The sequence below is a fragment of the Accipiter gentilis genome, chromosome 12, assembly GCF_929443795.1.
Source record: "Accipiter gentilis chromosome 12, bAccGen1.1, whole genome shotgun sequence".
Classification (NCBI taxonomy): domain Eukaryota; kingdom Metazoa; phylum Chordata; class Aves; order Accipitriformes; family Accipitridae; genus Astur; species Astur gentilis.
Genome location: NC_064891.1, coordinates 23,836,200 through 23,851,678, shown reverse-complemented (window position 1 = coordinate 23,851,678; position 15,479 = coordinate 23,836,200). Strand labels below are relative to the sequence as shown.

General features: G+C 37.7%; 1 protein-coding gene across 1 annotated transcript in view; it reads left to right on the top strand.

The window, feature by feature from the left end:
* Window positions 1–15,479, top strand: part of IQCM (IQ motif containing M) — a 121,960-nt gene that overhangs the window by 52,436 nt on the left and 54,045 nt on the right. The window contains 6 exon segments of the mRNA XM_049815576.1: window positions 3,305–3,395; window positions 3,525–3,618; window positions 3,620–3,751; window positions 5,070–5,236; window positions 9,012–9,076; window positions 9,078–9,147. Coding sequence (XP_049671533.1) covers window positions 3,305–3,395; window positions 3,525–3,618; window positions 3,620–3,751; window positions 5,070–5,236; window positions 9,012–9,076; window positions 9,078–9,147 — 619 coding nt within the window.

Sequence of the window (15,479 nt, the reverse complement as noted above, 5' to 3'; positions counted from 1 at the left end):
TCTTTACACTCTTTTCTATCTTCTTTTTCCTCTGATATTTCCCATATTAAATTATTTCTCATTTTCCTGTTCTTTTATGCACACTGATGAAACAATAGACAGGAAAAGAAGGCACAGGTATTAAAATACAGTGATACTTAGTATTCTTGTAAGCCACATTATAGTTAAGATCTCAGAAGCAATGCTTCAAAGTTAATATACAAACAGCAGAATTGCTTTTTAGCTAGAGATCTGAAAAACATTCAAAGTTTATTTACTCTGTTTAAACAAATAGGTAGTAAGTGTGGCCTATCATAGTAGGCTGAATTTTTGCTTTTTTTTATACCGAAAACTCATAGATACTTTAGGCAGAAGGGAAAGGGAGCAGACACCACAACTCTTTAAGAAAATCAGGTCCTGAACTTGGCAAACCTTTAGCTGGTTTTGTCACATATTTGCAGCTTTAAAATGATTTGGCCTTTGCAACAGCCAAAATAAGTGTCCTTTAATCACTTCCAACCTATTAACAGATGGGCAAACAGCTTTTATAAATGGGGTATACAAAATACTCCAATATCAGCCAAAACTAATTAGTAGAATTATCTGAACTGAAATTTGTAAGTGATGGAATATATATTAATGCAGATAAACTGTTTGATAGAAATTCCTTTTCAAACATCATGCTTGGTATTTGTTCTGCTCTAGTATGTTCTAAACAGTTATTAAAAAAACCCCCACACTTTTTTTTCCTGTTTAGCAATTTTCTTCTATTAAAATAACAAATTTGCCTGTAAAGTTATCATTAGACATAGTGTAACTGACAGTACGTTAAGCAAGAGGTAGTTTAGTATGCATTTTTTGTGGCATATAAGAGAAAGAGCAGTGTAACTTGAACGCAACCTTAAAATAAATTAATCTTTAAGAACAGCACAAAATACTGATATAAGACATTATTTATACAGCAGTTCCAGCATATTAAGTATTTCTTTACACAACACTATTAATCAGAATATGTAAATTGCATAAAATTAAATTGTGAGATTATGAAAAAATTACCCCATGTATAATTCAGTAGGAAGAGCCATTCAATGCATTGCCATCAGATCTGCAGCTTGAATTTGATTTTACAAAGACATCTGTAGTGCAGACAGCTGCTGTACCTAAGTGAGGATTTGATTGTACACTTGATCTTTCAAACAGCCACTTGTCCATATCTTTCATATAATTTTTATTATCATGTATCTAAAAAAGAGTGTAATGGTTACAAAATCAGAATTGTTCTCAATATGTTTTCATCTAAAAAAAAAAAATTAAAAATTTCTTGGTTTTAGGAAGACTTTCTCTGCTTCCATCCAAGTGCCCTGCTTTCCCAACATAACCTACTTCTACCTCAACTTATATAGTGATTTGAGGATCTTGTTTGAAAAGACAAACTATATCTAGAATTTGAAATAAATCCAAAAACATTTCAAACTTTTTTTTCCGGTAAGATAGCACAATGGGACCTGCCCTCCCAACATAGATAATTGTCTCTGATAAACTTTTTCTCAAAATTTGGAAAATTATCTATAGAGATACTGTGTATGTTGTGTATACCTATGTATCTAACAAGTCAGGTAGTTCCCTTCCTGTCCATCTGACATAATGTTGTTCCTTGGGCTTTGAAGACAGTAGATTTGATCAGTCCAGAGATGTGGCCCTTGGATATCCTCATGCTTGACACATTCTCATCTTTCAGAGTAGACAGGCATCACCTGCAAACTGGCTAGACCTGCCTAGAAACACTTGTGTTGATGAGTCCGCTCAGGGTATTTCCCGTGCAACCTATGAAAGTGCAATTTCTTTGAAACCCTACAAGCAAATTAAAAAGCTGTTGTTCTCTGATAGAATCTTTGGGGTAAATAATAAATGCACAGCCTCTGCTGCTATGGAGCTGAATTAAGCTGGTAGAGGGTTCAATTCTTTGTTCAGTGGAGAAGGTTAGAGGATGTATCAGATTATGAGTGAGTGGTGAAATTGTGGTCCCATACTGTGAGGTTATATGAAATACCTGGAAGACTTTTTAGCCAGTAGAGAGATCAAGATTGATGGAACAGATTTGTCTTTGTGGCATAGAGTGGAATGATGAATAAGTGCAAATGATATTTTTTAATTATAAGAAGATGGTCTGATGAGAAATCCTGCAGGCTCTTGGCTAGAGGGAGAAAGTGCTACAGAATACCAGAAAATAACCAGTTTGAAATTCATCATCTAAGTTATTTTGTTTAACCCCCCCCCCCCCCCAATATATTATAACCTCAAAACCCAAAACCAACCAACCAAAAAAACCCCAGCAAAAGACAAGCTTTTGAGAAATAGTCAGATCTCAATTTCTCAATTATTTTATCTGACTAGCACCTTGCTTAATTAAGATCAGGCATCAGAAAAACATTTTCCTCTCAATTCAATGATATTTCAAGCAGATTGGTTTAGTCTTGGCACAACCTGGATGTGGTAAATAAAATTACAACTGACTTTACAGCACACAGCTACTTCTGGCCTTAACTATAAGATGACTATTTCTGTTCACAATTGTACCTTCAGATAAAAAGAAAGCTCTAAATGTGGTCGATGAAAAATCCTCAGCTATGTTTTGGTTTACATTTCTGCCAGTTACACTGATTGAAATGCAAAATCTAGCATTTTGATTATTCATCATATATATTTTGATCATTTCCTCAGTTGGGACACAGTCAAGTGATCACACAGGAGGCCTGAGAGATGAAACTTTGGAGAGTTCCTTTCTACTCATTCTGTATTAAGAGAAAGTTGAGAGCTTTCAGGGTTTTAAAATTGCTTTTAGTAATTTAACTGTAGCAAATACACGTACAATTCCGGTTATTGAGTATCTTGGCTTTTCTGGTGTTTCTGCTATCTTGTTTTGACAGGAAAATATCCAATACAGCATTTCATGGTGTGTTCTTATGAAAAGGATTGGTTGCAATAAATTTCTGTGTTCTTTTAAAATCTTCTTTTTTTTGGGTAGGGGAAATTTCCTGACAACTTTAATTGAACACACATTAATGAAATCCATGGACGTTAGCATTCAGATGGAAGAGACACTTAAAGGTTTCAATGTGTCTATCTGCTATAGTTTGTATTATCAGTTCAATTGTAAGAGCTGGTAAGTTATTTTTTTTTAGTTTTATTCAAATTATTTTTTTTTGAAATACTGTATTTTCACACAACATATGACTTTTTGTGTTCTCCATCTTGTAAAAACTGTACAGTTGAATAGGAATTCAAAATGTTAACAATGTTGAAAATAATAACTTAATCCTTATAGTTTACAAAGCCATGGGCATTGTGCAAATCTACGCAGCTGCAGCAGAACAGTTGGCAAGCAGATTTGGATGCTAATTCTGTAATTGTAGATGGTAAATGACCAACAGTTTCTTTTCAATCTTTTCAAGCTATTCATGTAAATAAAGGGATTCTACATGATTCTATAATTTTTTAGGTGCACATTGCAATTTGTTTTCTAGAATTTTGATTCATATTTCAAGCATTTGTCCACCGAACTGAAAACCAAATCTTCTGTACTTCAATTTCTAGTGACGAATGCCTTGACCTTCAAACTCAGAAGAAAAATGTAACTCACCTTTGAAGCTTCTCATGGTAGTAGAAAGCATCCTAGCAGTAGAGAAGTACTTAAAGCAGTCATTTGCATTCAAAGAGATGTGAGAGGGTAGCTTGAACACAGGGCATTCAAGAGAGTAAAGATTAAGATAATGTCTCGATTGTTTAATACACGTACCGCATATTCTAGTAGTGTAAGAATTCTTGATTGTTACTATTTTGCTATGAAAACCCCCCGGGTGCTCAGCTAGTTTGTCTGTCATAGCTGTTCTGCACCTTCAAGGTGAAGGAGAATTCAGTGATAGTGAATGCTCTGCTGGGACCCCTTTCCACCACTTGATCTCAAGAAGGCTCTCTATTAGTTTTTAGAAGAGCCTGTGTGACATTTGATCCCTCTGCCTTCAGATAGTCTTGTTGTACATGCATACTGCACTGCTAATTCTGGGGCCTGCAGTATTTCAGGTAGCAAAACAGGCTGTAACTAACAGACTGTTTATTGCACTCGTCTTCTCCCACTCTGTTTTAAGCTTCAATTACTGGGAAAAAAATCATGGATGCTATAGTATAATTACTGTTTTTCATGTTTGTCATCTAGTATTGCTAAATGAAATGGCAGTGCCTGAGAAATGACATACTAGAATGCCATAATATGCACTTTCGCCTTCTATCTCGGAGTTTATACCAAGTTAAAAGAGTTTATGCACGTTGCAGGTTGAGTGCTAATGGAGGCTGCATAACTTCAGTTAAGATATCATTTTTCTGGCAATGTCTAAGCCTCCTGTCTAAGAAGTATACCATAAGAAAACTTGTACCTAATTCAAATAAGTGGGTCAAGTAGGAACTAAGTCATCTATTAAATAATCTATTTTATTAGTTTTCCAGAATCTTAACATAAGGTAATAAAAATCAGGTCATATTATTTGGTAATCATCAACCTTTAAAAATATTCCTTCACTTTATATACTGGAGGAGAGGGAGTTTTTGCTGCTGATATAATTGATGATGAGGTGAGACAGCATTTTTTTGGTATCTACTACTGGGCAGTAGAAAACAAATATGTATTTTTTGTCCCATTACATACTTTTAATCAAAAAAATGAGTGTTGAATACAGTTTCTCACCTTGCCAAGTTTCACTGTTCCACTTTTCCTCTGCTGAGATACAGAACCTTGTCTTTCCCCAAGATTCTGATTATGTGCAGATAGTATTTCACATAGTTTCTGATCTACTTCTGTAATTTGGGATAAAAAGTGTTTATCGCTAAATAGTTTTATCCAATCACCTTTGGAAAGGATAATCCCTTATCAGCAATATGAAGTAATTGTTTTTACATATCTGTCCATATGAGTTTACAGTAATGGAATTTGGTTTTGCTTTCTTTTAAGATTTTCTTATATGCTGCACTCCTCTTAGTTCCACCTCCTCATCTGTTTCTTTAGTCACCCTTCCCTTTTTTTCTTACAGTATTGACAGTGAAACATATCTGTAATTAGAGTCTACAAGTCATGGACCATCCCTACCAGCAGTTGTAAGGTACTACTGCAAAATGATAGCCCGCACTAAATGTCAAGCTGGTGTTTTGGATGTCTCTGCACCACTTCGATATTTTGAATTAGAGGAGTGGATGGACAAGAAAAAATGTAAGTCATCACATTTTTGGGATTGTGTCATTGTGTTGCAGTTCTTAGACTGTAACTTTGTTAACTGTTAAATGATGGGCAGTGTCACAAACTGTCAGGAAGAAGGATTTGTAATGACATAGTAGGTGAGAAAGTGGAAAACTGAAAACTGAGTATCATCACAATTTTTTTAACACTTTATCCTTTGCATTCATTCTTGCCAAGATTCCCCACCCCCACCCCCCCACCCCACCCCCCCCAAATTATTGTGCTATTGTATTTTGGGGGGATTGTGTGGAAAATGAATAGCCCTTAAACATCTCCCATAATGAAATTAATAACTTGTACATTTAGAGAGCCTCTTTAAAGAAGATGTCTCTGCAGATTTTCTTGAGCAATGTATTATATATTTTATTCATGGAACTACTTTTTATACCTGCCTTTGTTTCCCCTGTTTCTTCATGAGTCTAATTCCTCATGAGTTTGATGGCTCACTCTACAGTCAAGAAAGTGTGGTAGAGAAGATAGATGTTGCTGTTCAGCTGTATGCTAGAAAAATTCGTGGACACACACAATAGAATAAACAGCAATGGTCAGGAGGAGCATGAATGACAATAGCTTGAAGGCACAATCAAGAAGACACAGACACAGGGGCTGCTTCTCCTGATACAGAAGCAGAGAAGTGTTGAAAGAAGAAGAAACAGTTGACTAATACCAAAATTGCCTGTTCCTGAGCTCCAGATGCACTACTCACTGCCTGCTGCATTCTTCTGAATGTCTTTATTTGTGTAGTTCTTAGCACCCCAAGGATTATATATAAAGATATTAAGGAAAATAAAAAGCAGTTTAGACTGCAAAATTTAATCTAAACTTCCTTTTTGTCTGACCCATTGCTCTTCAAATTCCTTTTCCAGAGTAAGAGCTGGCTGTCTCATCACAGAGGATATTTAAGATTAGATGAGTGCGTACACTAGAAAATAGCCTTCCTGATGGGAAAAAGCTGAGAAAAAGAGAATTAGTATGAGTTTTCAAACATGCATCAAAACGCAATACTGCAAGTTGGACTTAGGTGACCATCTCATACCTATGGGTTAGAAACGTACTGCTTTTTTTCCCCCCTCTCCTTTAAATAAGCATTAGCATTCCAGAGAAGTAAAAATGTGCCACCTGTTTAAATACTGGAATTAGGTTCTAATTGATTTTTACACCTTTTCAGCTTGATATATATTAATTGTTTATATCTTGATTCCCATTTCCACTCAGTCCTTTAATTCTGCATTCATAAAGCTTTATAATTCATTATAAAGTAGGAGGATTGTAATACTGAATTTGAACATATTCAGTGGGTAGGCTTTGAGTTCCCTCCACATGCGTTACTGATGCAAAACATGTAATCTGAAGATTCACAGCATAGTTTCAGTTTTGACTTTTAAACTCCATAATCAGGTTTTATATTCCTAACATCACAGAGGGGGAAAAAAAAAAAAAGTATATATATGTATGTTATGGTTTAAGCCCAGCTGACAACAAATCACCGTGAGGCTGCTTGCTCACTCCTCCCCCCACAGTGGGATGATGAGGAGAAAATATAAAGAAAAGCTCATGGGTTGACACAAGGACTGGGAGGGATCACTCACCACTTATGGTCACGGGCAAAAGACAGGCTCAACTTGGGGAAGAAACAAAATCCATTTAATCTACTACAAATCAAATCAAAGCAAGGATATTAGGAAGTAAAACCAAACCTTAAAACACCTTTCCCCCATCCCTCCCTCCTTCCTGGGCATCACTTTACTCCCTATTTTCTCTACCTCCTCCCCCAGGTGGTGCAGGTGGATGGGGAATGGGGGTTGGGGTCAGCTCCCCACACCTTGTCTCTGCCGCTCCTTCCTCCTCAGGGGGAGGACTCCTCACTCCTCCCCTGCTCCACCGTGGGGTCCCTCCCACAGGAGACAGTTCTCCATGAACTTCTCCCACATGAGTCCTTCCCACGGGCTGCAATTCTTCATGAACTTCTCCGGCATGGGTCCTTTCCACAGGCTGCAGTCCTTCAGGCACAGACTGCTCCAGCACGGCCTTTCCCATGGAGTCACGGCCACCTTCGGGGGCATCCCCCTGCTCCGGTGTGGGCTCCTCCCCGGGCTGCAGACGGGCATCTGCTCCCCCGCTCCCCTCCGTGGGCTGGGGGGACACAGCCTGCCGTCTCACCACGGGCTGCAGGGGCATCCCCTCCTCCGGTGCACCTCCACGCCATCCTTCACTGACCTCGGTATTTGCATAGGGGTTTCTCTCACATTCCAATCTCCCTACTCCCTGCAGGTTCCCCTCCTTAAAGCTGTTCTCCCAGGGGCGATACCACTGTCCCTGATGGGGTCGGCCTTGGCCAGAGGCGGGTCCGACTTGGAGCCGGGGAAGCTTCTAGCAGCTTCTCACAGGAGCCACCCCTGCAGCCCCTCCTCTGCTACCAAACCCCCACCACACAAACCCAAAACAATATATAATTTGATTTTCCCCATATGTTACAAAAAATATATATAAATCAATAAAACTAATTAATTCCTAAAAAGGTACATGCTTATCCTAGGCTGCATAACTCATAACATACTGTCAAATGCTGGCTGATGGAAAAGTTTGTACTACTCTTCATATTGTAATGAAATGCTGGTTGATGATAGTGTCACTGATGCTTTAACAGGAAGTCTTAAAATTATACCTTCAACGCTTCTTTTTTTGTAGATGTGATAAGATGTTTCATCCCAATGTATTCTCTTTTTTTTTGTTGTTTTGTCTTTATGGTCTTCAAAGATTAGAATGCAATCTCTGCCTTAAAAGGCAGATGCTGTTTTTCTGAAATGTTAAATTGACATTAATTTGCTCTGCATTGAAGACAGAAAGAGACATGTTATAGACCTTCATGCATAACATAGAGTCTGATATGATCTATTGCCGTTAACCCTTACAGGAAAACTGGTGGTTTTGTTAATTAGTAGTAAATCGACTAGACTAGTATCCTCTGTCTCTCAGGGAGAAAGATTTGCAGAATTGTTCCAATTCTGCAAAAGTCTGTGAGCTAGGTAGATGAGCTGAAATGTTCTGTGGACATGAAAGTATTGGAGACTGTAAAGTTTATTTTTATTCTGTACTTTTCCTTCCCTGAGCAGTACAAAATAAATCACACAATACCTATACCTGAGTTAGTCTCTTTGACTGAAGCTTTATTATTTAATACATTAAATTTATCAAGAAAATAATTGACTGTTAGCCTACTGGTATAAGTCCTCTTTGTTCTTTTTTTTCAAGTAGGTGTGGCAAGGCATCTATGAGCATTTCCATTATGATAATACTGGGGACAATGTCTTACACTGTGAGTTTTCCCCTTGCCTTTTACCCTAGGGGGAGCAGTTTAATATACTGCTTTAGATAGGTTGAATGTATCTGCCAAGTAAAAAAGAGTGTTAACCACTATAATTATCCACTTACCTTGACCTCTTTCTACCACCCTAGCTCTGCAGAGTCCATCAGCTTTCCATATTGAGAAATTCTAATATGGGCAAGAGATGTTTTTCAGCCTAACTAATTCTCCTTTGCATTCAGTAAGGATGTGTGAGTTTCACTTCAGTGCAAGAGTAAATCAGCAGCAAACTACCCCATCATATGACCTCTGCATAGGCCTAATTCTTCATCCAAAGTTTATCAAGCATATTAACTTGAATCTGAAGAAAATATTTCTTAAAAAAAAATCAGTGCCTAATAGCTTACTGTAAATACATATCTGATGGGAGCTTCTTTTCTTCAGTTTATGAAACAATGTTTTCCAAGAGAGAATTTGACAAATAGATGGACAGAAGCGATCTGCCTGAACTTTTGGAGAGACTGTGGATATTCAATACCTGCTAGTGGAATACAGCATGCCTTCCAGTTGGTCTGTCCAGGCAAGTGGTTTCTTAAAAATGCTTTGCAATAGTACAAAATTTCAACTGCAGATGCTGCAGGCTTTGGGTTTTTTGCTTTTTTTTTTTTTTTTTTTTTTTACTTGCATGAGTAAAGAAGCTACTATTCTTAAAAGCATAGTTAGGACAAACCCTACCTGATGTTGATGATCTTTTCAAAATGGAACATTTTATCATTATACTTGAAATAAACTACATTTTCTAGAATTCCACTGTGTATAATAATGCTGGAATATAATCCCATACTATCTTGAAGAATACTTAAGAGGGTGTGATTTTGTAACAGGTCTGCACTTGCAAATGTCGCCAGGCAAAACATTTGCCCCCTTTGTAAAGTCAGAGGTGCTTGCCTTCCAACATCCTTAAACAGCTCAGCCCAACAAACTTTTACAAACATTTATAGGTGAATGTTCGTAAATAAAATGTCACAAGGCAAGAATCAAGATATCCTGTACTGTAAACAGGAGGGAGATCATTACCCTTTAAAAAAAGAATTAAAATTGTAACCCATTTAGCCCTTCAAATAAATCTAGAGTCTCACCTTTCTTCTGGCTTTTCTTTTTCCCAGGGCAGTCAGTGGAGGAGCCTGCAATGCTCTGCTCTTCGTGTGGAGCAGCAGCAGCAGCTCCTGGGTGAGACTTTTGGAGACAGCCTTTTTTGGGCACTTCACAAGTTGAGGTGAGAGATGCCACTTGCAATTTCTCCTCTAGCACACTTTTGGTTTGTAGTGACAAATGTAGGTGCTGTAAACCAAAGCTGGTCTAAACATGAATTTATATTACCTCTGTGTCTTCCTAAGTTTGACAGTCATCTCAACTGGGAGATTCTTGCGGACAGTGATCTTCTTTGGAGGTTACAGTTAATTTTATGTAGCAGCAATTCCAAAGAATGCTGTTAAAGTATGACTTTATTTAGTGAGAGAAACCCATGTTTAATTGGTGCTTTTGATTTGTTAATGACCTACATGTGGTTTCTTTTTTGTATGCTTTCTTCCACTTCCAGCCAGTTGTCTGTTAAAGCTGCATCTTTGAGAAGGTGGTCTCTTTGAGTGTCTGACTGCACATCATACTCACACATTATCTGCTTCTCAGTGTTGGCTCCTAATAAATGCAATTAATTTCTCGTGGAAAATCATGTATTACATGTCATTTAGGTCACATTCCTAAGACAGTGTGAATAAGACCAGGTATTTTTAGTCGTTTGCTCAGTCCCCATCACTATGGTAACAGGAGATTTTGTGACTGTGAGACAGATTTCTGTCTTACATCCTAGATTTGAGAGACTATTGCTACTTTTCACTGTGTTCACAGACAGACTAGGGAAGGTTCATGCTTCCCTACTCATTATTTAATTTATTTAGAATCTCCTAGCTATGAATTGTTATCAAGGCTTGTTCAGCTATTTGAGGCAGTGTGTAGGCTTCTTATTCATTTTGAGTTCAAAACTCTCCCAAATTATGAACGTGTAAATGATGAATAATTGCTGAAATGTGGAGATGTGCCTGTGTCTAAAGGGCACCTATAAAATGATTTCTAACATGGAAGCTTTTTGAATAAATGGCACTTATCTGTAAAGTGCCCTCTCTTTCTCAATTTTGTAATACAAATATCATTATTTCTGAAGATAAGTTATTAACAGAGTATAACCTTGCTAAATTGCCTGGGAGAGACACTGCAACCGGTTGAGTGTTTTGAATTGCTGAATACAGATTTGATGTAACTGTCTTCTGTGCCAATGCAGAACATTCTATACCATCAGACTGCCTATTCAGGAATGGAAAGATAAGGGGCAGTGGGGGTGTATGTGTCTGGGTAGAATGGTGGAGAGATCTACTGATAATTACTAGACTGAGATTTTTTTGGGTGAACATTGCATCCTGTATGGCCATGTGACCAATCCATGGAAGGTTAAAACAACAAAAAAAGGACCCTGGCCTTGTGGCTATTTAGTCTGAGCACAGGGTTAAAAAAAGGTTCAGATTTTATCTTGAAAATTTTTCTGTCTCATTTTACTCTTACTGATTTGTTTCTGATTTTTTTTGTTTGGTTGTTTTTTTTTATGAATCTACACATTGCTGAAAAAACAAGGCCTGTGAAAATAAGTGCCCAGATGTTAAATGTCCTGTCACTTGTCCATTTCCAGTAATGAAATGATGAGTACTGTCTTTGGCTAACAATAATCTAGACAGGAAAAACTTGAAGACTTTTTAATTTACATGTTCTCTTGAGAGTTTTAATTACATCAGTCATACAAACTACAAATCTGATTTGTATGGGATCTGCTTATTTGATGTAAAGGTTAGACACTGAAGATAAGGTAGTAAAATTATCAGAATAAACCAAGAATATTCATAGCAAAATGCTAATATTCATCAGTATATAACAAAGAGCTTGTTGTCAAAATAAGAAAGAAGGCTATCTGTTATAAAATACCTGTGAAATGTGAGTTAGAAATACTAGGTGGAATAGAAAAAATATGGAATATATGTAAGGCTACTAGACATACTGTTTTGAGCGTCTGTGTTTATACAAGCTAAGCTAATACAATATTTTGACCAAACGAGACTATATTAATGACACTCTTGGGAACTAAAGAAGACATTGGTACCTGGAGTGGACTTGTGAGTGCTGAATGGAGGCTTATACAGAAAAACATGTTTGCGATTTCCTTTTAAAATCTGCTTTTTAACTCCTGGGGAACAAAGGAAGCTTCCTTTAGGTCAAAGAAATTTAACCACAGATGATTCTCTACATGTATCCATACATATCTTGCTCCTCACAGTGTCAGGAAACATGACTGCATTACTAGCTAACACATTGCTCACCGAGGAGTTAGGAACTGACTAGAAATAATTGAATGCTTTTCTATCAGTGGTGAGGTTTAGCTGCTGGTTTCAAGAAGAAAACAATTAAAATTAAGGTCATAGTGCAGTGATTTTTAGATTTAATACACAAATAATGGTGCTATTTCATCATATTTCAAACCAGTTTGTGCTGCTACTTCATTCTGCTATTGAAAAGCAGGATGCCATGCACTATGCAGTCAGGAGAAAACCTCAGTGCAACACTGCTGTGCTTCATTTGAATAAAATAGGAAAAATAGAGGTAATGAACCAATCAATTTTGGCCACGTGATTTGAAGTATCCGTTGAAATTATACCTAACTGTTATAAAAAATATGTCTTTAAATACTTTGCAGAAAGCAGTATTGTAGCCTCTGTTTAAATACACCTTTTTTTGCTGATTGATTCCAAGTGCTACATGTTCTATTCAGGTAAATATTTCCACTGAGTTCAGAGCAACAATGTATACATGTAGGTTAGATACCGGGACTGCTAGTTATTTTGCTTCTAGATTGCTGTCCAGCAGTAATATCTTGTTATTTAATGTATTCTGCAGTCACTGGAATTACTAGCATCGATGCTGGTTGAGATTGGGTTAGGTAAATAGTTATGAGCTGATCCTGGTATCTGTTGTTAAGGCAAACGGTTCACAGTTGCAGGATTCTGATAATGGGAGTATTTTCAAATAAAATAAAATGTAAACACGGTAAGGATTTTCTCTGCAATTAGCCCTTCTGAGCTGCCTCCACTAAAACCCATTTTTTCCCATCTCTGTACTTTGTGAGCTTGATAACTAGTCTTGTATTTATATAAAATATCCAGTGTTTAGGCTAAAAATATGCGCTATCACATGGATTTATATCAGCCTTGCCTCACTGCTGATTGTTCTACATTTGTGGGGAGGTAGTGAACCATCTCTTCATTTTAGTCCAGAAGTGTCCATAATTTTCATATATTAGTGGAAGGTAAGGTTTTTAACGGGAGCTTTTAGGTTGCAGACTGGTCTGGCTTGATTTGAAGCAGCAAATGGTAGTGCAAAACAATGAACTCTAGCAGGCATGTCAAAGCAATGTGTCTTCATTAAAGTCAGTGCCAATTCCCTTTTAAGCTGCAGACAGGGAGGGGAGATGCAGAAGGTTCCTGGGATATGCTTCCTTGCACGGAGCTAGTAGTGGGTAGTAGAGCAGTCCCACAACGCCCTTGTCACAACCTGCGGTTCAGAGGTTGACTCATGCTGAACCTTCATCATTTTTCAGTCCCAGTGGGCTGTTCCCTGATAACTCGTACCTGCTACTGGGGCTTTTGGAAAGCTCTCATGGTTTTTGGATGTTCAGCTCAGAAAGGGCACCGTCTGACTGAAGCTTTCCGCGATGCACCCTGCAGTTATTGTCTCTCTCAATTCTTCCTTACTGTGGTTCATATTTGTGACACCTTATGCATAAATTGTTTATTATAAACAACACCTAATAGCAATTTCAGTTGCAGTCATGCCAGAAAAGCCTTATTTATAGAGCAGGACCTTTCTGTATCGAGTACCGTGCACTTTCTGAAGAAAAATATGCTTCCTGCATCACTGATGGGCAATTGCCTCCTAAACCTGTTTATTTTTCATTAAAAAAAATCTTACAGGACAAGCAACAGGAAGCCATGAATGCTGTAATAGGAACAAAGGTGTAATAGCTCTCATGCATCTGGCAGAACACAATACTGGGGAGTTTCTTTCATTGTACTGTTGCTTAATAATGTTCTCCACACATATGTGGTAATGAGCCCTGAGGCAGATGTAGGCTATCATTATGACCATTTAAGCCAAATATAACATCAAGAAATTTAAATTCCCCCATGGAAAAACTCTACAAGTGAGTTAGTAGTAATGAATAGATGCATTAATAAAATGTCTTAATAGAGCTATTGCAAAGCATTGCATTTCCTACATAATGGTTGCTGGATCAAGGCTAAATGCAAATCTGATCTAATGATCTCTTCACGTCTTAAAGACTGTGGGTCATTCACTGTCGACTGCAGCAAAAGGAAATAAAATATGTATAGTATACCCCTCTCCTTGCTGATTCTCGCCCAAAAGAATTACAGATTAATATGAGTTTAAAAGGTTAAAGAACTCCCACGACATCTGGAATGTTTGTCAACAAGCATGCAAGGATCCCTGCTGGATCCAAAAGCTGTCTAATCAATGTTTGTCCACAAACATCCTTTCTAACCTACCACATATATATAAACATAAGCTTACGTTTCTCTTTTTCGTTTTTCTCCTTTTAAAGAAAGGTAAATTTCATGCTTAAGAACTTAATTTGCTTGAGTGTTTTATACACTCAAGTTAGCATATCATCAGTATGCTCCTCCTGGGGTTGGCAAATCCGAACAGGAAATTCAATTTAGGTTACCCATGCAGCCTAGAGTACCCTAGGCCAGCCACCAACCTTGTTTTAACATGGTTAAAATGTTATTTCTTTCTGACAGTAATAATAGTCCAAAACATCATTACGGATTTATTAAGATGTTTTGATAATAAAGTTGAGACCTAAACAAAACAAATGTCCTACTTAGTTGATGAAAAGAGTTTTTGCAAGTCTGTTCACATTTTGCATCACATTCAGAATTATTCTAAAAAACCTGCTTTGGAACGACAATGCAATTATCTGAGAAGTAAATTTTCTCCTTTGCTACGATGTCTACAGAATAGTTGACAACAGTTGAACTAGTAGCATGCTGACACTGCTGCCTGTCATCCAGACTGATGCTGCCTTATTTATATTCTCCTGTATTGTCTCTTCCTCTTATACCTAAGCTATAAAATCTTGGACTGGCTTTTTGTTCCATCTGTGTAAGACTCTGGCACTGAGGGTCTTGTTCTGTGCCTAGGGCTCCTGAGCACTATACTAATACTAATAGATTGTACAAATAATGATGCATTGTCAAATCTGCTTTAAAGAAAGTTGGGAAATTTTTAAATTTAAGGGATGGAACTTCTCTACACCCATATAGGCAGAGTATAAGCCCTTACATTTGACTGGTTTTCTATGCCAGGTGCATCTCTCTACCCCCAAATATAGGAAGGATGATACCTATCACGGTGAATCCAGTGGCAGGTTATGCGTGGGAAGCATGACAGGATTGCAGTACTTATCCATCGGTGTATGGCCAGTGGTGGAACACAAAGCAATGTTTATGCTGGTCCGACTGCTTCTGCGACCATCTGGCTGAAGATTAGGGAGAAGGGACCTTCCCTGGGCCAGCGTTGTTCATTACAAGTGCTTATCCCAAACTTGTGGGGTGTAACCTCTTCATTGAAGCTTAGGATGTTTTTTCCCTGCTCTCTCTTAATGTCATCATTTTGGATCACTGCAATAGAGTGGCTTGATCAAGTTGCCCATTTTCTCTCTTAGCATTTTGGCCTGTCTCAGGCCCGGAAGGACAATTTCGTCAGATGACATCCCTTTCCACCTGGCAGTTT